The 25,468-nt window shown below is 42.0% G+C and overlaps 4 protein-coding genes and 2 non-coding genes across 7 annotated transcripts; 1 reads left to right on the top strand and 5 right to left on the bottom strand.

Annotated features, from left to right (window-relative positions):
• Positions 1-80: 80 nt before the first annotated feature.
• On the bottom strand, positions 81-17,526 carry LOC113206615 (histone-lysine N-methyltransferase 2D; the record flags this gene model as incomplete). The annotated part of the gene is given in 33 exon segments (XM_052270467.1): positions 81-239; positions 321-508; positions 590-856; positions 971-1,187; positions 1,897-2,115; positions 3,141-3,355; positions 3,462-3,714; positions 3,811-4,067; positions 4,181-4,592; positions 4,811-5,103; positions 5,236-5,935; positions 6,020-6,135; positions 6,218-6,347; positions 8,958-9,173; positions 9,694-9,818; positions 9,904-10,157; positions 10,264-10,369; positions 10,456-10,626; positions 10,718-11,241; positions 11,359-11,566; positions 11,652-11,870; positions 12,138-12,505; positions 12,583-12,764; positions 12,843-13,049; positions 13,158-13,439; positions 13,517-13,930; positions 14,175-14,464; positions 14,561-14,839; positions 14,962-15,317; positions 15,466-15,732; positions 15,820-15,937; positions 16,016-16,286; positions 17,182-17,526. Coding segments are annotated over 32 exon segments (8,226 nt in total), but the record flags the coding sequence as incomplete, so codon positions are not given.
• A 78-nt stretch (positions 17,527-17,604) lies between these two features.
• Positions 17,605-19,489, top strand: LOC113206580 (ras-related protein Rab-27A). The gene is made up of 6 exons (XM_052270470.1): positions 17,605-18,067; positions 18,251-18,419; positions 18,500-18,567; positions 18,785-18,899; positions 18,994-19,106; positions 19,174-19,489. Exons 2-6 carry the CDS (start codon positions 18,267-18,269, stop codon positions 19,370-19,372), a joined length of 648 nt encoding a protein of 215 aa, XP_052126430.1. The 5' UTR covers positions 17,605-18,067; positions 18,251-18,266; the 3' UTR covers positions 19,373-19,489.
• Positions 19,485-23,202, bottom strand: LOC113206576 (60S ribosomal protein L3). Of its 2 annotated transcripts, none has more exons than XM_026422712.2 (8): positions 23,035-23,202; positions 22,394-22,586; positions 21,753-21,921; positions 21,305-21,440; positions 20,593-20,779; positions 20,221-20,423; positions 19,891-20,046; positions 19,485-19,713 (listed from the first exon to the last, which is right to left on the bottom strand). In XM_026422712.2, exons 1-8 carry the CDS (start codon positions 23,185-23,187, stop codon positions 19,522-19,524), a joined length of 1,389 nt encoding a protein of 462 aa, XP_026278497.1. In that variant the 5' UTR covers positions 23,188-23,202; the 3' UTR covers positions 19,485-19,521. The 2 variants fall into 2 exon arrangements, with proteins under 2 accessions (XP_026278497.1, XP_026278498.1); XM_026422713.2 differs by lacking the exon at positions 23,035-23,202 and adding an exon at positions 22,945-22,969.
• Positions 19,780-19,853, bottom strand: LOC113206624 (small nucleolar RNA U43). The gene has a single exon (XR_003303433.1). It is a non-coding gene; the product is annotated as a small nucleolar RNA U43 (small nucleolar RNA).
• On the bottom strand, positions 21,644-21,717 carry LOC113206623 (small nucleolar RNA U43). Its single transcript, XR_003303432.1, has one exon. It is a non-coding gene; the product is annotated as a small nucleolar RNA U43 (small nucleolar RNA).
• A 500-nt stretch (positions 23,203-23,702) lies between the features above and the next one.
• LOC113206577 (tRNA (cytosine(38)-C(5))-methyltransferase) lies at positions 23,703-25,268 on the bottom strand. The gene is made up of 4 exons (XM_026422714.2): positions 25,133-25,268; positions 24,868-25,054; positions 24,497-24,791; positions 23,703-24,415 (listed from the first exon to the last, which is right to left on the bottom strand). Exons 1-4 carry the CDS (start codon positions 25,185-25,187, stop codon positions 23,801-23,803), a joined length of 1,152 nt encoding a protein of 383 aa, XP_026278499.1. The 5' UTR covers positions 25,188-25,268; the 3' UTR covers positions 23,703-23,800.
• Positions 25,269-25,468: the final 200 nt, after the last annotated feature.

Below are 25,468 nucleotides of genomic sequence, written 5' to 3'. Positions count from 1 at the left end.
ATTAATAAATAATGGGAATAAATTATGGGAGGAAAAATTATTTGATTTGAAACTGTTTGTAATTGAACCAGTTTTCCTACCTGTATAACAGAATTGTGCTGACGGTTAGCTTTTCTAGCTGAATCAAGATGTTTCTGCAAACCACTTTGCTCCTCAGTGATGCGCTGAAGTTCGGCTGCATCAGTTTCATGTAGTTCATTTCCATGCTTCATAGCCACTCTCTTTTTGCTGATCAGAGACTGCAAAGAACAGAAAAAATAAAATGGGCAATGTGATGGGTTTATGGGGTAATATTAATGTACAATTTCGCTGATATTTACCTTTCTAGCTTTCCTCAATTTATGAACTTCTGTTTCATAATATTTTAGCTGATCAGCTAGATATTGGTTCTCATGGTTAAGCCAATGATCATATGCTAAGTGAGCTTGTTTGTCAGCTTCTGATGCTATATTTTCTGGAGGCGAGGGAGGCTGCACAAGTCGAGGTGCACTGAAGAGTGGAACTCGGGCTACAAGAACACAACAGATGTGTAAGTTTACAATTGAGGTAAAACAAGATAATGCAGAAAATGAAGGTAATATTCACTCACATTCTTGAGGAGCCATAGGCTGTGTTGGTGGACGCACAATTTGTGGTCTTTGTACCCATTGTTGTACGGGTTGCTGTAAACCAATCTGGCCGGACGCCATGCCTCCGACATTAACAGGTCCTAATGAGCCAACAACACCAGGTTGGACAACAGATGGGTTGCCAGGTGTACCAGCCACAGGACCAGACATAGGGCCAACTGGTCGGGGAGGAAATGGTGGCCTCAACTGAGGTTGCATCATAACTTGACCAGGCAGAGATTGAGCAACTGAAAAGAAAAGGATTTTTAAACAACAGGGAAAAAAGGTATTAACAATTAAAATGCTACTAATAGCAAGAATATTTACTTTTTTTTTTCTTTCTTTATAAAATAATTGCATACCTGGCATTTGTGGTTTAGGTTGATTAGAAGTTTGTCCACTAGGAGAATTGAGTACAAGATGTTCTAACTCCAGGTCGCTAATCATGTTGTTTCCCATAGGTGAGGTAAGGCCTTGGGCTGTAGCAACATCCACTTGAGACACTTGTTGCTGCTGCTGTTGCTTTTCTTGCTCCCGCTTTTCTTGTTCCAGGAGCTCCTCCAGCAAAAGTGGTTGATCCTAAACAAATAAGAAAGAGTTAGTATGGATTCTCCTGTATTAATTACGTATTAAGAGAGAGATAACACGTTCAATGAAAGATAATTTTTATTGTTTTGATAAATTCGTGAGGTTTTGACCATACAGCTCCAAAGCGAATTAACGCGGGAGCTCACAGCATTCACCCTTCAAAGTGGTCGAAAAGGGATGAAAGGGGAAGAGGGAACATTCTCCATGAGGACTCTTAAATTAATGCTCCCAAACATCACAGGGAATAAAACAAAGAGTTGACAATACTATTTACCATGAAATGAATATAGCATGCAATACCACCGAAGCATGCAAATATAAACATGACTAACTACAGCCACAAAAATTAATGAAAAAATAAGCATTAGAATGATGTAGGTACTTTAGAAACACATTATTATACTGAAAATGAAAATCATAATAAAGCAAAGAAATGGAAATCAACTTTCCAAAAATGAAGTTTACTTTTCGTTTGACTGTGATGAGTGTGATGGGGAAGTGCCTTATTTGCTTACACCCTGAAAATAGCCTCTTAACTGCTCTCATTAAAAATTGACATGTGACGATTGCATATTCTCTCTATAACTATTTCTTCAAAGTACCAAAATGATTGGTCACATGCAACTGTGCAGCGTGATTCTCTTCAAAATAGACTTCAATAGTCTACCCTGGCTCACACACAGCTGAGCAGAGCTCTCACCTGTAGTAAAAGGGGTCTGCATGCGTTGCGCTGCATGTGATCAGGACCAGGGAGGCCTAAAGGTGATTCAGCCGGCGGCCCAACCGGCGGTCCCATCGAAGGCGTATGGGACATCATGGGACGCATTTGGGGCCCCATTTGGGGTAGAGCGCCCAGACCAGCGGGACCAGAGTGGTCCATTTGGGGCCCCATGCACACCACCCCAGCCATAGGAGCCATCTATGCCACATGCCGTTAGATGTTTGAGTTAGTAAATGCCAAGTCCCAACACCTGATTCTTAGAGCTAAGATTCATGCATGATTTGAATATTTAGATTTCTTATTGAAAAGGGGGCAGGGGGGTGAAAATACATAATTTGGTAATAAGTGACAGTCAAAATAATATGCAATTGAGTTAGGGATCAATAAATCAATGACTGTTATCACCTGCTAAAAGCTTGACTTCTCAAACAACAACTTGCAATTTTATATTAAAATTTAGTCTTAGATAGCAATTTTCACATGACTTTTTATTCAACTTGCTGACTAACTATGTTCATATTATGGGTAAACAGTGATTGGGGGCACATGAGAAGAACAGACAGAACACCTTGCAAGGCTCCCCTCTGTAAAACCAAAGCTTTCAGACCACCAAGGGTATAAGTCCCCCCCCCCCCAAAAAAAAAAACAAAAAAAAACATGTTTAGAAAGAGGCCCCTAAGAAACTCTTGGCAAATTCACTCAAGTTAATAATCATATTTGACATAGCTTTTTTCTTCTCCCCCCCCCCCCTTGAAATTTCATTGAAAAAGGTGCATCTGAAAGCACCAAGAATTATTGAGTGATGCACGTAAAAATGATAAAATAAATTCTGCTTGCAGTTTCAAATTAACACAATACAGCTCACATAAATCAGCCCACACACTAATACTCTACTAGACCTACGGCACAACCTGTATACCACTAACACTCCAAACAGGATTAAAGGAAAAATAGTAAGGGGAAAAAAATGCTTCCCAAACAGCCAAAGCTCTGTCACAGCCAATCAATGCATGTGTAACACATCATAGTTGCAGATGATGCAAATTTTGTAACCCTTCAATTGATATAGCTACTGGGTGACGTATAAATTAGGCAGGACAATTTCTCTCACCCATCAACTCCTGACAATACATAGTACTCAAAAGACAAGCCCGAAAAGCCTGAATGCAATGAGTTTTGAACAGTCCTTTTCTTGGAATAGCTATATTTTTCAAATCACTTACATGCTGCATGGAGACAGGGTAAGGTGGCGGTGGTCCTGGGTAGGGCGGCGGCGGAGGCGGGGGTGGTGGCGGTGGTGGCAGTCCGGGACCTGGGCCAACCCGTGTCACGGTGCCGACCGGAGCTCCAGGCTGTGAAACGGCAGTATGCTGCAGAAGCTGTCCATTCTGACCAACCACCACTCGTCGCTGGAGCGTTTGAAGTCGCTGCTGAGGAACTGCAAAACGAAGTTGCATGGGTTACTCCACAAGTCAGACATGTTTTTCAAGCCAAACTAAATATTCTAAGAATATCTGAAATGAAAAAATTGCATTAACACTTACCCCCGGGCATTTGAACTCTCTGCAAGAGAGGAGGCTGGCCTTGGAATGAGTTTTGATAAGCAATAGCTACATTGCCATCAACAACTCGCTGTTCTCCATTGGCATCCACAACTACTCGTGTTGGCACTTGACCCTGTTGAGGTAAAGGTGTAATGCCCGCACTCGGTATTCCTCCACCAAGTGATGTGACCACATTGGTACTAACAACAGCACCAGTCTGAGAGGTATTCACAGCCGTTCCATTCACCTCCGCCTGCAATAAAAATTTAATTAATCGTCAAACCAGATTTTAAAAAAAATAAAAAAAAATTCTGATTTAAAAACACATGCAAAAGAAATTTGCACAGACCTGAGGCTGCATTTGTGTGGGGCCACTTGTTGAGCAATTTGGTTGTGATTGCACAGAGGGTGCATTATCAGCAGAATGCTCTGTAGCACTGCTTTCACCACTTTCAGTGGTGTCACTCTTCACTTGCTGTGTAGAGTCCTTCTTCACCTCTGGCTCCTCTAAATCCAAATTTTCATCGAGAATGTTTGTCTTTTCACCTATGTCCCCCAGTTCCGGATCAGCATATTCCAGAATATTGAAATCTGCACCCATCTCAGCTAAAAAAAAAAGTGAGGAATCAAATCAATCATTTAACCAATAAATAATGGTGTAAAAGCAAATAGAATAATTAGACAGTCCCCAAGACTCTCTTTAAGTTACAAATACGCACCTAGAAGCTCATCATCATCCTCAACAAGACCACCTAGAATGTCAGTGACATTGTCCACCTCAGCCATTGTACCACCTTCTTGTTCCAGCTTTTCAAGCTCAGCAGTCACACTGTCAGGTATCTCTTGGGAGTCTGACATGGAATGCACTGTAGCTTGAGGAGATGGCGCAGGGGCAGGGGCAGAGGCTGGTTGTGGTGCTGCAGGAGCAGAGACTGGCACTGGTGCAGTGGTAGGCCCTTGAGAAGAGACGCTCTGCACCTGCTGAGATGAGAATTGAACGATGCTGGTTTGCATTTGCTGTGATGTGATAGGTTGACCAACTGCTATTAATTGTCCCTGTCCCTGAGCCTGATTTTGAGCCTGAGCTTGTGTTCTTTGATGAATGATGAGGCGTGCTCGTGGATCCAAGCTCTGAAAATGCAATGAACTTCTTATAAAGCAACTCAAATAGCATAATTATGCCCCCAGATAAAAAAAACAAAAAAACAACACAAAGCAAGAAGTACTAAGCAGCTTGAATGTAAAGCCCAATGCAGCGCCAGTATGAGAATGTGACAAGTTTAAAAGAAAACAAATGATCCACTAAAGAGCAGTCAACTTGCTACGCAAAGTTACCACAAAAGACTTACCGCGATTCGAGAATCACCCGACTGAAGAGGGACATGAATGTTGTCAGAACTTCGAATAACAACACTGTTGAGAGGAAATCGCAGTCTAGATGGAGGCAATGGCTGCCGAAACTCCGTGCTTTGACCCTGTAGCAAATTTTGTTGGGGCATTGCTTGAGCTTGCTGTGTCTGCTGAGGTTCCAAGCCAGGCATTTGTGCTTGAGACATTACCATTGATTGAGTAGATTGCTGGACATTGGTCATTTGCAACTGAGGCTGTGATGTTGTTTCTGTTTCTGCAGGAGCTGGTTGATCTGAAGAGAGACAGAGAGAGAGAGAAAAAATATTGTTAACATTTCAAACCGAACTTATGCCACAATGCTCTGTAAACAATGTCTTATGAGGACCTCTCAAGCACGACAGCTTTGCATCGATGGATAACCCACCTGTTCTCATGGTTGGGTCCCAAATCCGCTGCTGACCTTCCCCACCAGGTTCCAACTTCCTAAACTGGCTCCTTTGAAGAAGATCTCGGAGCTGCTGGTTGCCCTCTTGACCTGGCATCTGAGTAGGGGTGCCCGGAGCACCAAGGGGCGTGCCGGGTGTCGACGGCTGCGCTGGCGTGGGCGGCGGGGTGGCGAACACCCCCTGCGGGTCACCCTGCGGCTGCGGCCGGGGTGTGCCCGGGGGCTGCATGTAGGGGTCGCTCTGCCCAGGCCCGGGGCCGGGACCAGGGCCGGGCCGCGGACTCTGGGGCACTGAGTACGGGTCCACAGCAGCGTTTGGAGAGGGCAGAGTGGGTGGTCTGGGGGTGTACTGAGGTCCGGGCCGCGGGCTCGGGGGCACAGCGTACGGGTCCACTCCAGCGTTCGGTGACGGTAGAGTGGGTGGCCGGGGGGCGTACTGCGGCCCTGGTCCAGGCCGCGGTGTGCCTGGGGGCTGCATGTAGGGGTCTACCTGGACTGGGCCTGTTGGACCCACTGACGACGCACCGACTGGAGGCCCCACCGAAGGGCCAACTGACGGACCGACTGGGGGACCCACTGCAGGGCCTACAGGGGGACCCACAGCAGGGCCCACACCTCTCGGTCCATATTGCACACCTCTCGGTGGAGCGTTTGCCACGTTGACCACCGTGTTGAAAGGCTGGTGAACAGCACAAGAAAGGGTAAACATTCCTTTTGTTCATTGACCTACTACCTTCTTCCAGTCTCGGAGAAATTTACAAACCTTGCCCGATGCTACCTGCATTGGTTGGGGTAGGCCACTTGAATTAACACCACTTTGATCCACAGGATATTGGGTAACACTTCCATCTGGGTTAACGTGCCTCGCTATTTTCAGAGCTGCAATTTAAAAATCAACAATGACTTTCTCACAAAAAAACATAATTTGATTTGTATCTAGTGTTATTTAGAGTGACAATACCTTGGCTCTGTTGGTTTTGTAGGAGATGTTGTTGCTGCTGCTGTTGTTGCCGAAGAGCTTGGAGTTGCTTCCATTGCCGCTCTTGTTCCGCTTCACGGCTATTTTTCTGCTGGTGTATCTTATCAGTATCCTGTATCAAAACACCACACATGTAAAACATACATAAAATAGGGAACTACTTTATTAAAATTGGGAGGAATGATAAGGTAGGATCATTGAAAGAAAATAAACAAGAACTGAAAGAGCTCATAAACTCTCCCAAGTTACGAAATAACTGTTTTGATAGCAAAAATTTATCAATAAGAAAAGTATTAAAAAAAATTTTTTTAAGGATTTGAGTTTGAAATTCGTCAACTGTGGTTAATGAAAGGGACAAAATTGGTGTTAAGATCACCAAAAATAAGAAAAGGTTTTAAAACATGCAAAAAGTGAATTAAACCTCAACAGGCATATCAATGCAGAAACATTCAAAACTTTTAACAACAAAACAATAGTGTGCAGGCAAATTAGAACAGTAAATATCCAGGAAAAATAAAAAGGAATTAACAGGCCTTAAATGGATCAAATATTCCAATATGGTATACATGAGAGAGAGACCAAAGCCCAAAACCTTGATAGAAGAAATTAACAAAAGTTTAGAAAGACATTCAGCTGGTGAATAAGAAAACCAAAGAGAAAGTGCTGTAATGAAATCCAGTAGTTTCAGATAACATAGGTAAATTCAGACACTATGTAACAGTGGTTGTGAAGTTTGGAACTTTGTTCAAGAGGGGGGAAAATAGCAGTGAAACAGTTGATATAAGAAGCATTATCAGCAAGACTAACCCAAACTATACACAAGGCTACAGCAACTCTACACATAACCTCCACCAAATCTAGCAAAGAAACACACAAACACCACAACGGAGAAAAGAAACCACACAGAAAAAGCTAATAATGCTAATTAAATATAGGTGAGGCACAATTAAAAAAGGGAGGTAGGATGAGGATAAGGGGGAGAAGGGAGGGGTATCTTGGGGAAGTTAAGCATTTCCCAGTCACAAACTTAATTCAACAGAACAGAAGTTCATATCACGATATGCTCATAAAAACATTCTATTAAGACTGGACAAAATGAATTTCAGTGGTGGACATCCAATTTAGGGACCTATTCACTCAAAAATGTAATAAATAGAAAAGGATGCAACCATGCAAACTAAGTATAGTACATAAACCTTTAAATTGAATGAATTTAGGGTGTGTCACCATGAAAACCATGACACAATACGGTTTAGCAGAATACCCTTAACCAGTAGAAATATTATCTATGAAAAATCACTCTAAACACACCCAGAATCTTGTGAGTTCATTTTAAAACAATCTAAAGCTGCCTCTATTTGCAATTTTCTATAAGGTAACTAATTTTCTACAATAATTATTCAGAAATATCTACCAGGCACACTGAACATTGACTATACCACATTATTCATGCTGACTTGAGATAAAAACATAACTCATTTTCATTTATTTTTTATTTTTTTAGCTTTCCCCTGAATTTTTCATAATAATGAGGGAAACTTAGTGGGTTTCCCTCCCCCCAATAGAAGACAAGAAAAATTGAAAAATTAGCTTTGCTCAAACAATTAAAAGTTTAAAACTATTTGTTAAAATTTAATTTTGTGGAAAGTCAGTGCCCAGTGTTCTCAAGCATAAAAACTGCTCAAGACAAGGTCAAAAAGAATATAGACATTTTCAGCAGCTCACGGAAACAAACAAAAAATAGAAACGCCCGCAAAACAAAATTACAACAAATGCTTTGAATGACTGTGACAGGGCTCACCGATGCCAGTGAGGTGGTCGGCACGGGCTCGAGGGATGGGAGGGTGCGCATGATCTCGGAAGGGGTGAGGACGCGAATCTGCTGGTCAACGCTTGGGATGGGTGCTGCGTTAGTGGTTAGTATGCCCAAGATAGAAGCGGTCTGGATAGTCGCTCTAGGCCCGCTCTCCCCCATATTAGGAGCAGCCACCACTACTGCATTAGAAGCCCGAGCGAGAGAAGAGGAAGAGATGATGTGTTGCACGGGAAAGTACTGGTGCAGCGTATGCGTGGAGCCCGACTGCTGGCTCAACGTTTGAATGGGGAGGAACTTCAGGTTCACGTTCTCAATGGTCGGCGTTCGTCTGACGATAGTGGGAACGGGCTGCGCCCCGTCAGTCGCCGGAGAGTGGTGGATAGTATGGTGGTGGTGAGGTGGAGGGATAGCGGGAGGGGGGTTGACGCTGGGGGGCCTAGGTGCCGGAGCCGGGGCTGCTGCGGCTGCTGCAGCAGCCGTCACCACTGGTAAGGGGCCAGACGCCATCGGCGACGAGGTGGTGATGGTGGGCACCATCGTGGGCACCATCGCGCTCGACGCCGGGGAGGGGAGAATTACAGACGAGACCGAAACTGCGACGGCCTGGTTAGTGGAGGCCATGGTGGCTAAAAGGGGCGAGGACATGACAGTCGAACTGGGCACGTTTACTAAGGCACTCGGGGTTGCAGCAGGTTGTGAAGGAAGAGGTGCTGGTGCGGGGGCAGGGCTAGGGGTGAGAGGGACAGGAGCAGGGGTGGAAGGGGTCGGTGGCTGCGGCGGTGGGGGTGTAGGCGTGGCTGGGGTGGCGGGAGGGGTGGGTGAAGGGGGTGCTTGTTCCACACCGGATGCTGTTAGTAGGTCTTCCTCATCAGGCCCTGCCAGAAGGCCTGCCTCCCCAGAACACACCTCAGGCTGCGAGGTCGAGGTTGAGGGCGAGCTGACTGATGAGGCTGATGCCACAGAGGACACAGATGCAGGGACTGATGGCTTCAGGACACACTGCGGCGAGGCTGCAGGCGTTGTTGGGCCTGGGCCCTGGGCAAGGCCACCCAGGGCACCCACCGACTGTGTTGACACCAAAGGAATAGGATTCTTGTTGATTGAAGCAGCAGGAGCACAAATCTGCAGTGTTTATGTGTCACCAGACATAACACACGCACACACACACATACACGTACAAACATATAAATCAATTTGTAAAGGCAATCCATCACAAAGGCATTGAGTGATATCCACATGAGCTAAGGGAATTAAGGTTGTTAATAATGGTAAGAGTTTGTTAAAACACTCAAGGAGAGGAAAAATTTTGCAGGTGAGAATTGACAAAAGCAGGGTGGGGAAAACACACTCAAATTAAGGCAGTTTTCGGACGATAAAAAAAAACACACTGATAATGACTCCGCAACCAATAGCACACGCAGAATATGCAAAAAGTCATACCACATTATGTGTTTAAAAATTTAAAACCCTAACAGAGCGAAGTGCAAAGTTTTCTCTATAATGATTACTGCCAGAGTAAAATTAGAAAGAGACTTCATCTGAACTATGTGAGCAAGAGGTAAATTGCCTTTAAATATTGGTTAAGAATCAATTTTGAAAACCATTTGCATGGCATAACGCAAATAAATCTATCAAAACTGACCTGGTGTCCTTTCTTTAACTTCTGGTTTGTTCTGTTATCTCTAGCCTGCTGTAGGTATGGTGCTTTCTGTTCAGCTGGAAGAACTCTCCACTTCTTCACGATCATCTTGCATCTATCTGACCAAGCTGTAAATATAAAAGTAATGTTAATCCACAAGCCTAGAATTAAAAATAAACTCTTTGTATTAAATATCAACTATTGAGTACATACCCGGGTAATCCTTCTTCCACTCTGGATGGTTGATATTTGCATACAGCACAGCAGAAATAGTAGCACCTTTACCAAGGGCTTCATCAACTTCCATGCGCTCAGTATTGTTGCGAGCATTTTTGGCTTGACCAGTGGCAGGCTGAGAATTATCATTTGCCATACCTCCCATCGAGTTACCATCCACGTCTCCGCTCTGAGATGATATCCAAGGAGAATGTGGTGGTTCTGAAAAGGCAGGGCTGAACTGTGGGCTACTGCAAATCACATTAGAGAAGAACAAGTTATTCATCAGAAATGAGTTGTGTAAAAAAAACATTGACATTCACAAATAAGACTGAAAATTAAAACACAGTAACTTACTTGCTATACTCTGACTGATAAGGTGAAGGCGGAGGAAAACTCATGGGTGAGCTTATGTTTGACTGAACAGCTTGAGTACGGGCCAATGTCAGTTGTGGAGGGACAACTAGAAGAAGAAAAACAAAATTAGAAACAAATAACAATCAAAATATTCTTGGATAGAAATTGAAAAGTAAGGAGCGTTGTATGTACCTGGATGTTGAGATGGAGTTGGTGATGCTGGGACATTGTTGTGAGTAGAAAGAACAGGTCCAGGAACAGGATTCATAGGGTAAACATTGCATTCCTGCGATTCTTGGGATTCATCAGTAAGAACTCCTTTGAAAATTTCCTCAACATCTCTGCTGTCCATATTGGGCAAGCCTAAAACAAGAAACAAGTTACCAACATTGAACAAACAAACAATAAAAAACAAAAAAAACTCAGATACAAATGTCTTTCACTCTGACTTTACCTGTATCGGTCTGGATGCAGTCTAAATTGAAATTAGGGCTGAGTATGTCTGTAAGCTCATCTTTATGTCCCTGACCAGATACATCGCCAAGATCTGTATCAGCAGCAATATCTTCCAAATTTTCCTCAGCCTTCATATCTGATTCTTCATTCATTATCGTGTTGACTAGATCAGCATCTAGAAAATCATGGGGTACATTTGGAATGTCCTTCAGCACTTCAGCATCATAAGAATCATCCTCCTCTTTGATAGGAGATTTCATAGCCAATGCTGATTCAGCTTCTTCCTTGATCCGCTCAGCCTTTTCTGCTTCTTTTTTCGCTTTTAATTCTTCAATTGCTTTTAACTCATCTTGTGACAATGTGATCGTTTTATCAGGAGTAACCTTCATTCGATCAGATTCTTCAGCTTCACTTTCACTGCTGCTGCTTGCCTGTTCTTTACTAGTTTCTAACAGTTCTTTACCAAAGAAGGCCTCCTGAAGATATGATGGATAATTTTCTACCAATTTGGATTTTAGCTTCCTGCGTAAGGGTTTACGTTTAGGCTTGTCATCACATAAAACAGGAACCACACTATCATCTAGTCGAGTAAATAATGTATTGCATGTTTCTAGAGGGTCATCAGTCTCTTCACGGTACCTGTTGTTACGTAACCTAGCATTAAAGCCACCAATTCCAAGATTTTTCAGATTTCGAACTCTTATTCTCCGTAGGACTAGATTGCCAGTTTTTGAAGTATGGATGGTAAAACCTTCTGGTGGTTCAGGTGGTGAACCATCTTCTTTGGGTGCTACCACCATTCCATCTCTATAAAATTCTTCATCAGGATCATCACCATCACCTTGGTCTTCACAAAAATGAAACAAAAGATTAACAGAATTCAAAGCAACACTAACGAAAAAAGAAAAACATTAACTTTAAAAATATCTTACTTCCATTAGGATCCTGATCTAAACCATCAGAATCAGTCCGGGATGGTAAAACAACAGGTTCCATTTGAGCAAGCATTTTGCGGTTGAAGCGCTTTTTCTTTGGATCATTTATTTGACGCTTTTCTTTTTCAATTTCTAATGACTTGATGAGAATGAGCCCAGACTCAGATAAGATTACTCCATCCTTTTGAAACTCCTGCTTTCTCTTGTGAGTAAAGTCTGATGAGAAAGACACAATATATGAATTGCATAAAGGGCACAAGAAACAGTGTAGTTATAACTTAAGGATGGCCTACAGACCCTGCCATATTTTGAAGTTAAACTGTACTGCATGCAGGTTTGCGCTCGGGTTAGCCTATTGTCAAGGATCATGGCGCATTGTGGTACCATAGGCAATCCGCTGACATATCCTCATGCGATACAGTCTAACAACAAATCGTTCCAGAGTCCATGAACCCCCATGAATAAGTAAAATTGAAAACTAACCAGGACTCCTAGGTGGAGACGGCATCCTAACTGGTGCAGGAAGAGGAAGAATTTTAGGTTTTGGCTTCATGAGAATTGCAGGCTGAACAAGGTGAGGTGGAGGAACATTAAGAGGCCGGCACAAGACACATTTGTAACCCTCCTCTGCACACTTCTCAGCTTCAGCTTCAGTGCGAATGCGATCACACATGCAATGCAACCACCGCTCACAATTAATACACTTGATGATTAATTCTCCTTCCCCATAACTGTCTTGACAAACAGGGCAAGATGTTCTTGATGCACAAGGACCACATTCAGTAAATCCTTTTAGCCAGTGGCAATTAGGTCCAGGATCATTAGCCCCACAAGTATGGCATTGTACACACCTACACAAACAAACCAAGGAAAAACTATAGCATACAAATACATGAATTGAATTTATGGATAAGTCAAGAAAACATACCACTTGCACTTCCAATTCCCATGTGGAACGTAATCTAGTGGCGGATCCATGCAATAGATGTGATATGAAATATCACAGTCATCACATAATATAAGCCTTGACTCATCATGCCTCTGGCCACAACCTTCACAAACAGTGCAGTCGAGACAACGCCAACCTTTTTGAAGAATGATTTTGGTGATCTGTAAGATAAGTTTGTAAGTACTCATGAACCAAGAGGTAATATTACATTCGTCACGGAGATGAAAAGCCCCCTTTACCTTCACATTGGTACAGTATGGATGATAACATTGGCCACATTGTGCACATGCAATCAAACAGCCTTCTTGGTCCTGACCCAAAGCTCCACACATCACACACACATCTTGATAGAGAACAAATTTGTCCTTGGCAGATACTAAAACAAGGCGGTTTTCATCTTCATGGTCATCATCCTTTTTACTTTGAGTGGCATCAACTTGTGGCCGCTAAAGAATATTAAAGAAAAATATGGCAAAAAAAACATTAGATTAATTGAGACTTAACAAAACTTAATTGAATAAAAGTAGTTTAACATTCGCCCATAAAAAACATACTTGTAATCCAAGACCAGGCACACCAAAAACTCCTCTCATCTTGGACTTGGGTCCACGCTTACGGCCGAATTCGGCCATTTTTTGATGCTTTTTCTGGTAGGGACCAGCCATAGCACCCTTACGTCCAGACATTCCAGCATTTTTAGCACCGTAAGACTGAAGACTCAATATTAAACTATTTGATAGCCCTAATTTCTTTTTAGCAATTTTACCAGCACAGAAAGGTTTCCCTTTCCCCAAACCAATACCACGCATTCCATCCTCTGAATCTAGTAACATTGCCTGCAGAAGAGTTCAATACTTAGTGTAAATTCAATATAGATAAAAATTTCTTCATACATAATCGTTAAAAAACAAACCTTCTCTGATGAAAAAGAGTCCATATCACCGAAGAAGTCATCAGAAAGAGATTCCTGAGAAGCACTGAGACTTGAATCTCCATCCTCCATACTACTTTTCCTCTTTAATTTGCTAGTCAACTGTCTACAAATGGGGCACACATAGTCATATGAGGCTTCTGCTCTCTTACGCTGTTGGTACGTTGGATAGTCTGCTTCTGCATCACAAGAACCATGAACAGCTTTTCGACAAATGGTGCATTGAACCATTTCTCGGACCGCTGCTGCTCTGTAGGCTCTTCTGCAAATTGGACAGGAGTAGCCCTTGTTTCTTTGTTGATAACAAGAATCACAAACTGTGTAGTGGGCATGCCAACGAGAGGAGTGTCCAGAACCAGGTGTTCTAGAGCCACAATCAGTACACACTCGGCAAAACTGAAAAGCAAATCAATCATCAGAAAAGAAACAATTTATAGCATGGATAGGAAAACTTAAAGAGAGTGGAAACTAGATGCACTTGGCCTACTGCCAGCTCTGGTACAGTACAGTACATCAATTTCTCCATTTGCTTCCTCAGAGCAGGTAATTTGATAAATTTTTAAGAAATCTGTACACCAGTTTTGAAGACAAAAAAGTTTTTTTTTTGTTTTTTTTTTCAAAAAAAGATTTTTTAAATTACCTTGCATTTCCATCCTAATTTAGGAATAGATGTAACCACAGGACGCTGACAAGTTGGGTGGTAAGCCTTATCACATTTTTCACAAACCATTATCTTTGTATGATCCATTTCTTTTAATCTGCACACCTGGCAGCAACGACAATCTGCACATTGCCAGCCAGCCCGTACCTCAGGGAGAAGGGCCATACCCACACAAGCACCATGGAAGTGACTTCCACATGCACTACACATTGTGAGATTAGACACATCTCCTAGTGAATTACATTTTTTGCAAGTCACATCACCAACACCTACAGAAAGTGCAGGGATATATAAGATATGTTTTCTAAGAGACATAATGAATAGATTAGACTTGATTAGATAAGACAAAAAATGTCAACCCTTACCAAGAAGTGATACTTGATCAAGATGAAGGTTACAGATTAATGTATGTGTTTTATTGCACTGAAATCCACCTGATGCAGCAGCACATGGCAAGTGAAAGTGCTTGGGACACCCAGCAAACTGGCAAGCAACACTTGCTCCAAATCTACCACAATTACTGTACATGCACCGCCGATTCACACCTTCTACGACTGCTGAAGCTACACCCTCCAGAGCTCCTTCAGCTGAGCGAGAAACACCAGCTGACCAAACTGCACACCCATAATGTACATAGTAGTTTCCTATTTTATAAAAAAGAGAAATAAAAATAGCTTGAGAAATTTAAACTCAAGTGGTATACACAACAGACCAATTAAGGAAAACTGTTTTATTCATCGAGCTTACTTTCAAATACTGATCATACCTGATTCAAATAAAGTAGTTTGGTCTATTTCATCTGCATACCCAACAATACTAAGTTCATCTAAAACTTCATTTGCATTTTGCAAACTATTTCTCTTTGACATGTACTTGCGCCGGCTTTGAGGGATAAGCATACGAGGGCTTTTATCACCAGGGTTTGTGACAGGGCTCTCTTTTTCTGTGTCACCAGCACTGCCAATGGATTCTTGAGAAGGACTCATCATCCCATCTCTAGTTGGAGTTGAGGCACATGACTTTCTGGGATCAAAACCCTCAGGACAAACAAGCCTGAGCATTTCACCTTGACCAAGCTGAGATTTTTCTGGTAGATTGCACAGAGCACATACCTTTCCAGGCCTGAAATGAATTACTCATTTTAGACTATATTACACATCTTAATGCCATATGATGAATAGAGTATTTTGATATTTGAACATAAGTAATTTGCATAATTGCAATATACAAAGACTACTTGGTGAACTTATGTAAAATATTGAACTTATACCATTTTTCTGGAAAGTAGGGTGGTTCCTCCGGGGCAGGCATGGTTGGTTTCTCAACAGAGCACGAGATCATTGCCAATTCTGAGGCAGAAGCATTTGGTGTAGTAGGAGTTGTAGCCACAATAGCCAGAGAACCAGGAGAACTCATGCCAGATGGTGAATCTCGCAAAGGGCTTGGTGTTGGGCTTTTGATAAGGATGCAATCATCTCTAAGGGGGCTATTTTTTGGAGATTTATGCAATTTCCCCAATTCATGAGAGAATTGACCTCTGTTATACAAAGTAAGTGGGGGGAACATTAAGATAATAGATACAAAATGATAAGCCTCTTCAAGTTAATTGAACAAAAATACCAACCCTCTCCATCTTTTTAATTTCAAGCCAAGTGGCTGTTTTGGGGGTGTTGCATAACCCGGATCGCCTTTTCTTGGGCGTCCTCTTCCTCTCCTGATATTAAGAGGTTTACCTTGACCACCTATAAGAATTGAATTGAAATCAGCACATTTCATGCAATTTTTCAACAAACCGGTGAAGAAATGAGGAGTTAACAAACCTTTTGGAATATGCCCTCTTCCACCAAGTGTCAACACAATCGGGCTCTGGGGGGTAGAGGTAGAAGGAGATGAAGACACATTTGTTTCCATTTCCTCCTCCTCGTCCTCCTCCTCTTCACCCTCTTCCTCCTCTTCATCTTCAGCAGAGTCCTCATCAAGGTCCATCACTTCCTCAACAGGGGATGCCGATTTCCTCTCTTCTACATCCGCCATTCTAATGTGTGCTTTATAGCTTTATTAGCGTCCAATAGCTAATAAAGGCATCTAAATCTATAACAATAGAAAAAAAATACATTCAAATTCAAGGAATATAACCTATGTAATCAATAAATGTGGATTAACTAATGTAAGTAGTTGTCAAAAAACAACAAACAAGAATAATAAAAACCCATAGGTACAAGTTTTAAAGAGATACCATTACAGAATTCCAGATCACATCATACACACCACATAGGAAAATTGATTTTAAACTAATTTAACATTTCAGTTAAATTTAGGAATAAAACCTTTGTTGATTATGAGAAAATTGTCAAAGGAGTATCTTTCATTTTAATTATAGGCATTTGGAGAGTTGAATCTTACAACACTAATAATTACACAATCATACAGAAATAAAATAGGAAATAATCAGAGAAGAGAGCAACAGCAATTTGTCTCTTGTTAATTTTTTCACCATCCACAACTAACCTCATAACCAAACCACTGGACTTAGAAACCAAATTTTAACTTAAAAACAAATCTTAAGTGCAAAACTTGTAAGAAAAATGCTTATTCAGTTTGAAAAATTGTTTCATGCGTTTTAGAAATTTTTTAAACGCATGATGACAGAAAAACATACCATTGTTGTTTAAATAAGAGGTTGGGTGGACGGTAAACAGTATTCTTATGAGTAGGCCTTGCCTGCAGACAAGAAGTCGCATTTATTACGACTGAGAGCCGACACATCCCTGACGAGCATCGTAATAAATTCGGGAGAAAATTTAGAAATTTTCAATCAGTCTACTACCATGCCAGTGTAAAATACTGCGAGTGTATTTGTTTTCCTGTGATGATACCAAGCTCGTTCTGTATCGCGGCGGGTGCCTCTTCGCTCCAAACGAAGCCAGGACAACATAGACTTCTCACACTTCCACTAGTTTCGACCGCATAGAACACTCTTACTTACCTAAGGAATGGCGTAATTATTTACAAATGCCATCATAAGCTAGAGATATAAGATATAATACACCGGTTAAGTCTAAATGGCCTAGGCCTACACAAAACATCCATTGCAAAGTGTTTGCATTTTAGACTACCTCTTCTGTAGACTCTCGACGCCTCTTTCAATCATCGACGTAACTACGTGTTTCAACACACGCTCCAGTAGATGCTGTATGATCAATGTCTAATCAGGGAAAATCGGAGAATCGAACTTTTCGTTTCAAGTTGCGTTTCCAAAAAATTGTAATTGATACCTTGAAATAAATGTAACAGCATTCCAATTTTCTGATAAAGGTGAAACTACAACGGTTACGGAGTTTCTATGGCTCCGCTGGGCTGGCAACACGATGGTGGGTCCTTGCCCCCTCCCCCTTCCCTCCCCTTTGCCGCCCTCAGACGCGAACCCACGTGGAAATGCAAATTAATTTCATCGCTACTAATCAGAGTCATCCGATCGGTGCTCAAGCAGTAGTGGATTAGGGGGACCTTCGACTTGGTCGTCCCTTGGCCATTTCCGTACAATTTCTTGAATAAGAAATTAGAAAAGCCGAAGTGGTGTGTGGTCACCCGGCGGACGCGGGGGGAGGTGTTCCCTCCCTCCTTGGAACTGGCCCGTAAGGCCCAACTGGTGGTCTGCATCCGTCAGCGTCTGCTGCCCAAGCGGCTTGCAAAGTTTTGTTTACTCTTGCTGATTTTGTGCAGTCGTCGCTTGATTCAGGTGCATTGCGTCCAGTAGGTTGAATCGTGGGTTGGGCACCTTTACCAGTCGCGTCTCTAGCGGAATTGACGATGCTTCCCTCCCTACTGTCAATGTGTTGGCAAGGTTAATCAGCTGGAAAGTGCAATAACAGGTGGGTATATTGTCTACTATATTCCCGCACATCTGATACCAAACGTCTTAATTTTTCCCGCGCAAAGTTTGCTGTAGATAATATTTTTTGGGAGGGGAAGACTGAGTGCGTGCTCGTTGAATGCAATTTTATAAACGTCCATATGTTTCTGTTCTCTTGACTGTTTTCCCCCTTCAATTGCAGGTGGTGTTCGATCGGCATGGGTGCGATGGATTACGACTACTTGATAAAGTTTCTGGCACTGGGAGACTCAGGTGTGGGGAAAACCAGTTTCCTGTATCAATATACAGATGGCACTTTCAATACTAAGTTTATTTCCACTGTTGGAATTGATTTCAGAGAGAAAAGATTGGTGAGTACTTTTCTGCAAACTACAAGAAGTCCAGTTGAGATACAAATAGTTTTACATGAAACTTCCTATCTGCCCCGTAGATGTACAGAGGTACAGGGAGAAGCCAGTGGGTCCATTTACAGTTATGGGATACAGCTGGACAAGAAAGGTATGAATTCTTTAAAAATAAATTTAAAAAAAATAAAATAATAAATATTAGCCATAAATAGACTTTTTCCTTTGACATCCTAGTGGTGTACTAGCTTTGTTTAATAATACTAGAATGAAAGTAGCATGATGTACACTTCATTTCATTACTTTAAGATTGATGAACTAAAATCTGTGTAGAAGCACTGTAGATATGGCATGTAGAATTTGTGCATTAGATTCCGTAGCCTGACAACTGCCTTCTACCGGGATGCCATGGGTTTCCTGCTGCTGTTTGACTTGACTAACGAGCAAAGTTTCCTGGAAGTGAGAAATTGGCTTGACCAACTTCGGGTATGAACTAATGACTAACCCTTTTCAGATCAGTTCTCTAATTATTTCATTGGTGTCAAAACTAGTTCCAGAATAATTAAATTACCTATTCCAGACCCATGCTTACTGCGACAGTCCCGACGTAATATTGTGTGGAAATAAAAGTGACATGGAAGATCACAGAGTCATAAGTGAAGCCCAAGCAAGAGATGTTGCCGACAAATATGGGTAGGTTCACAAAATTTAGCAAAATGAACTAAGTTCAGTATTTATCATATATGAAATTTGGTGACAGACTACCATACCTTGAGACAAGTGCAGCAACCGGACACAATGTGGGGCTTGCAATCAATATCCTTTTGGACAAGGTCATGACACGAATGGAAAATGCAATTGACAACCCTATGTTTCCTGTAAGACAATTGAAACTTCCAGAAGCACCACCACCGATCTCATCAAGTCAAATGTCTCAGTGTATATGCAATACCCTGTGAATTCGAAAACCAGTTCCTTTGATGCCACAATTGCTAAGGTGGAGCTCTGTATTGGTTGTCATCTTAAAGCAATTCAAAAAGATATCAGGCAATAAATTAAACAATATCAAAATTTAACATTTTATATTTTTTATTCAACATCGTTCACATCATGCTGAGGCTTGGGCAGCGGCGGCAGCAGCAGCTTCTTCCTCCTTGATACGATCTTTCTTCAGGGGACCCATGAAGGCAGCCTTATCAGCAGAGGTCTGGAAGCGACCATGACCAAACTTGGATGATGTGTCGATGAACTTAAGGTTGATCTTCTCCAAAGCAACCCTCTTTGTGTGTGTGATCAGGGACTGGAAAGGCAAAGGTCACATCTTAGCGAACATCAAAAATATGAATACAGACTCCCCAGAAGCACAGATCTCAGACCGCCCTAGAATGTATCTTCATTAGAATCAGGTTCTAACCATTTTAAATATTCTAGAATCATCATTGATCAAAATATAAAGAATTCCTGATAGGAGACTTACCTTTCTGAGGGTGATAACACGCTTCTTGGGACCAACAACACAGCCCTTGATCATAAGGTAGTCATTGTTTACCTCACCATAGTGGGGGAATCCACCCATGGGAGTAATGGTCTTCTCGGTCAAGTCATACTCAGTTGAGGCATTGTTCTTAACAACCTGAAATGTACAAAAAAAGTTTAAGTATCATGAAGACAAATGTGGCTGGAAACATTACATCACACGTTGCCTCAGGCCTATCATTCAATATCATTAGATTTCAAAATTGTGTGTTCGGCTCTAGATAAGATCATCATGGGCAACATGTGAGAAAGAAAGGGACATTGGCTTTACCTTGCCATCCTTGATGTGAATGCCCTGTCCAATACGGTAGATCTTCTTGTTCATCTCAGTTCTGTGGTGGTAACCCTTCTGACCAGCCCTGGCAACAGTGAAGGATACTCTGCTAGGATGCCACGCACCAATACACGCGACCTTTCGCAGACCCTTGTGTGTCTTCCTGGGAAGTTTCTTGGTGTGCCAACGGGAGGTGACACCTGATGGAAGCGAAAACAGGAAGAATTAGAAGGGGGACAACATGATCAGTAACAGTAAGGGACTGTGCCTCAGGCCTATCATTCATTATCATGTATGATCAAAAATTGTGTGTTCGGCTCTAGATAAGATCATCATTGGCACAAAAATTCAGAGGAAGAAAATGCTTACCCTTCATTCCATGACCCTTAGTGACACCAATGCAGTCAATCATCTCGTCAGCAGAGAAGACGTTGGACACAGGGATGGGCTTCTCCAGGTGCTCACGCGCCCACTTCACCTTGTCTTCAATGGAACCTCCATTGAGCTGGATCTCCATGATGTGAGCCTTCTTCTGGCGATGCCTCAACAGTTTCATCTGAAACAAGAATAACAAGGTTTATAAAGACTGTTACCTTCGTTTTAAGTCTCCAATCTAGCAAGGCTAACAGAACTGTGCCAGACATGGTTTGTCTCACTGGAGAGAGCAGCAATGAGATTATGGAATATGCCGTGCTTCTGCTCACCGAGGGAGCAGAATTTTTCTATGAAGCCATGGTCAGGATTAGACTGCACAAAATCAAGCAGCTCCACACCATTGAGTTAAGCTACTGGTTTCCCAGTAACCGGCCCTCTTCAGCTTCAAAATAGATATAGGATGTAACAGAGCTTAAGTATGAAGAACTGTGCCAGACATGGTTTGTCTCAATAGTGAAGACACCAAAGAGGTTATGGAATATGCCGTGCCTCTGCTCGCCAGATGGGAACAAAGATAATATATGAAGCCATGGTCAGGATTAGACTGCACAACATCAAGCAGCTCCACACCATTGAGTTAAGTCACTGGTTTCCCAGTAACCGGCCCTCTTCAGCTTCAAATAATTAACAGTGACAGAAAACTTACTTGAGTGTGGCAGATGACCCTGATGACAGTGCAGTAGCGCACAAGTTTCTTGAAGTTCCTCTCAATAGACTTGCGGCCCAATTCATCCTGCCACTTCTTGGAAGTCTTGGTGAAAGCCTTCTTCTTTGATTTGTACCTAAAGACAAATCAATTTCTGGGGTAGGGAGGAGGACTTTAACGCCGCTTCAGGTGCAGAGGACAGAGGGAAGGAGATTGGGAGAAAATCTCCAACGCCCATTTACAGCATGGGCAGGCTTTACTCTCATCGGAAGACCGAGTGGAGAGCTGAGGAGGGGTTTAGTCACAATTGCAAACAGGGCAATAATAATAAGACATCCTTATCTCAGACCGCCCTAGAATGTATCTTCATTGGAATCAGGTTCTAACCATTTTAAATATTCTAGAATCATCATAGATAAGGATATCTGAGAAAAGTAATAACACATACCAGTTCTTGTAATATCTACGGCGGCAGTCCTCTGACAGATGCTCAGCCCAGACAGTGGCGAGCGATCGGAGACCATGGGGAGTTTCGATGTAACCAACTACACCCACAACAACCATGGGAGGTGCTTCAAGGATGGTGACGGCTTCCACAATTTCTTTCTTGTTAAGTTCTGCAAGGAAAGTCAGGTGTGAGAAAATTGACGTGATCTGTTGAGCATTATCATGCAAATCTGGATGGCATCAGAAGGAAGGCAACATGGTTTCCTCCGCATTATTGCTTAGGACAAGCTCAAAATTCCAAGGGTTTCATCATGATCGGATTAACAGCGAAGAAGGAAATAGACTAGACCAACAGCATCAGAAGGAAGGCAACATGGTTTCCTCCGCATTATTGCTTAGGACAAGCTCAAAATTCCACAGATATCATCACAAGTTGTTGGGATTAGCAAAAGGGGAAAGGCTCACAAATAGAAACTAGCAATGCATCAGAAGGAAGGCAACATGGTTTCCTCCGCATTATTGCTTAGGACAAGCTCAAAATTCCAAGGGTATCATCATAACATTGCCAAGTTCTTTACACTCTAGGTCTGCAAGGGAGAAATGGGGCACATGCAAAGAATCGAACGATGATGATTTACTTACTAGAACCAGGTCGGTCGGCCTCTCTTACGACGTGGGTCATGCCCGCCTTGTAGGCGATGAAGGCCGTAAGGTGGACGGGCTTCGATGGGTCATCCTTAGGGAAAGCCTTTACCTTTCCACGATGACGCTTGGAGCGCTTCTTAGGGTAGAAGCCCATCGACCCATGACGAGGGGCACTGAATTTTCGGTGAGACTGAAAACAGAAAAAGTTCGTGTAAAAATTACGAGGCGAGGGTTAGCGGCATCAGCCACAACATGGCCGGCGAAGCCACGCGAGAATGCGGTGAGGTTAAGATAGAAAAAGCGTACAGAGCCATCTCAAATCGCGAACACCGAGTAAAACGATGTCGGGTAGACAGGGCTACGGACATGTGGCAGTAATGAATTCAAGATAACAAGAAACTTCATAGGTAAAACAGAACACTGAGGCTCCCGGCTTAAGACGCTACGTGAGCAGCAACGTGGCCACAAAGTTCACAGTTTAGACAAGGAAAGCTAAGAACACGATCGTAGCAAATAATAAAATTGGACAACAGACAAATGTGACGAACCATAAGAGGATCACCACAGAGATAGAACGACGGAAAAAGTCGATGCTTGACGATAACTCAGCTTCAATAGCACGAGCACAATGTTCTTACCATCTTGTCTCGCCGACCGGAAAGAAGTGAACGATGTGACTGAGGACGGAAACCAGGGTGCTCTTTTACCCACTTGAGTTGCTGCTGACGGCCGCCAGAGCTCGCTTCAAGCACATGAAAACAAAAGAGTGCTGTTTGAAGCAGTGTAGGCATTTTCGTCAAAGGATTTCGTTTTAAACGCTACCTATATGTATTTCAGGATTTTGTTCGTATGTCTTATCTATTTTTTATTGTTCCATGGTAAGCGCATTGCGAAAACCTGTTCTTGTGGGAGAAATCCAGAGAGTTAATTTAAATTTAGCATTTCGCCATTCTACACTTGGCAAGCTTGCAATATTGCAATTTCTCATTCTTCCAGTCTTTAAAAGCCGCGATAATTCAAAGTGACCGCTCGTGTACCGCTCTTCAAGTCAAGCTTCAAGCTTTCAAGATTGAGGAGTTCAGAATGTCAGATTTTATATTCGGAACGGAAGTATCTATGTTACTTGCACTTATTTTAAGTCAGGGGGTGTTAAGTGAGAGAGCGAGCCTGCCGTGAACGCGTGAAGGAACGGCCGCAGAGAACGAACGTTTTCCATTAGCTCACCAGTTCGTTCACTTTTTCACCGCGTTCCCGTTCCCGAGAAGCCCCCCAGGAAAAAGGTTTTTTTTTAAAAAAATGAAAAATGACTCACTGCTTTCCTTATTTTAAGCTTGTTTTTTTTTTTTTCTTTCTTCATTTTATTAGATTAAATTTTAATTTAAAAATACTTTTAATCTTTAAACATCATGTTCCTCCCTCAGTCAGGATAGAAATTAATAATGATATTACATGAACATTTACACTATTTCCTAGTAATCTATACTTTTGTTTTGTTGTAATTTTATCTGGGAAGGAAAACATAGGCTCCTCTGGGAAACACATCAATCTTGCAACTTCTCTAGGAGTGAAATAACGTAATTTTAATTGTTTCATTTCTTGGATTTGCTCATCACTTTCAATAACAAGCTCCCTATTTTTGGCCCTGATGTTGTGAATATCACTCATATTCCAAGTTGTGAGAACAGAGCCTGTGCCATCTGAATAGTGACCATACGCTTTAGTGAAGCAGCAAGATCTCTTAGATTGCGGAGTCACAATGTCAAGTACAACAGATCGCTTTCCTAAAACTTTATCAGGGAGAAGAAATGAAGAAACGGTTGGACTATCCGGATCTTCATCTTCCAATATTCTTTTTAAAGTGTGGCTTGGTGGATGTATTATACCCCCGTCAGATGGAACTCGGTCTTCATCTTCTACAACTTTGTCTGCATCAGCCATATCTCTGTATCTTTTATTCAATCTTGTCAATATATTTGCACTTGTTTTCCCATTATCAATGGAAACAGGAAACTCTGTCATCTGCAAAACACAAAATTACCCAAAAATTAAAGAATGGTCAGATTTATTTACTAAAAATAACTTATGAACCAGGAAAATTACCACAGTATCTTCTGTTTTAAAACAAAACTTCAATGGAAGTCGCTTAGCCAATAAGTAATATCGAAGTCTAGAATTAGGAATGCCAAATTGTGTGGGACTTAATAGGACCTCCTGGACGACAAAGTTCTCTTTACAAAGAGCTTCAACCAATTGGTTTCTTGATTCTGACAACTCAAATCCTTTCACATTTTCAACTAGGATGTATCGAAGAGATGAGTTTAGATCTGGGAGTGTGGAAATAAAATGAAGGAGAGAACATGTTCGTTGATCAGATAAATCCTTCTGAAGGCCAACTCTAGAAGGTACAAAAAAAAAAAAAAATAGATTATACTAAGCGAGACAATTTGCTCTTTGGAAAATAAGAGTAATACCTTGTAAATGGTTGACATGGAGGGCTCATTAAAATCATGTCTGGCGCCATTTTATTGATTTCAGATGCAGTAAATGATTGAATATTTCGACAAATCAACGGTGACGATGGAAAGTTGTGCCGGTAAACCTCATTGGCAACTGTATTGATATCAACTGCAGCTACCACCTCGTGAGGAATGCCGCTTTCTAGAAATAGGAAAGCAGTCAAAGGCAATGGCAATCATTTAGAGCCAAATCTCTTGGAGATTCAAGAGATAAACATACCTTTACAAGCATAATGCATCCCCCCAATACCACTGTAAAGTTCTAACACCCTCATTTCGTAGATTTGGTACACACTTTTGGAGGTTAGGAAACGTGTTTACTAGGAGAAGATCTAATAAACTTCTCATACTTCACCGCGTGGCGGGCGGGATCGGATAGCAGAAGACATTCCGCACAACCGGCATGGCTCACAAATCTTGTTTCTCTATAGAAATCGAATTAAATTAATTCCTCTGACATTGATCTGGCAACTTTGTATCGCTCCTAAGAAATAAATACCAGTTTTGGAAGATTGCTGTAATTAGTCAAATCGTAGGAAAACGTGTTGTATTAAGC

The sequence above is a fragment of the Frankliniella occidentalis genome, unplaced genomic scaffold (assembly GCF_000697945.3).
Source record: "Frankliniella occidentalis isolate FOCC.00 unplaced genomic scaffold, Focc_3.1 Scaffold124, whole genome shotgun sequence".
In the NCBI taxonomy this organism is placed as follows: domain Eukaryota; kingdom Metazoa; phylum Arthropoda; class Insecta; order Thysanoptera; family Thripidae; genus Frankliniella; species Frankliniella occidentalis.
The sequence above is the reverse complement of the archived record's forward strand: the minus strand, read 5'-3'. Positions and strand labels throughout refer to the sequence as shown.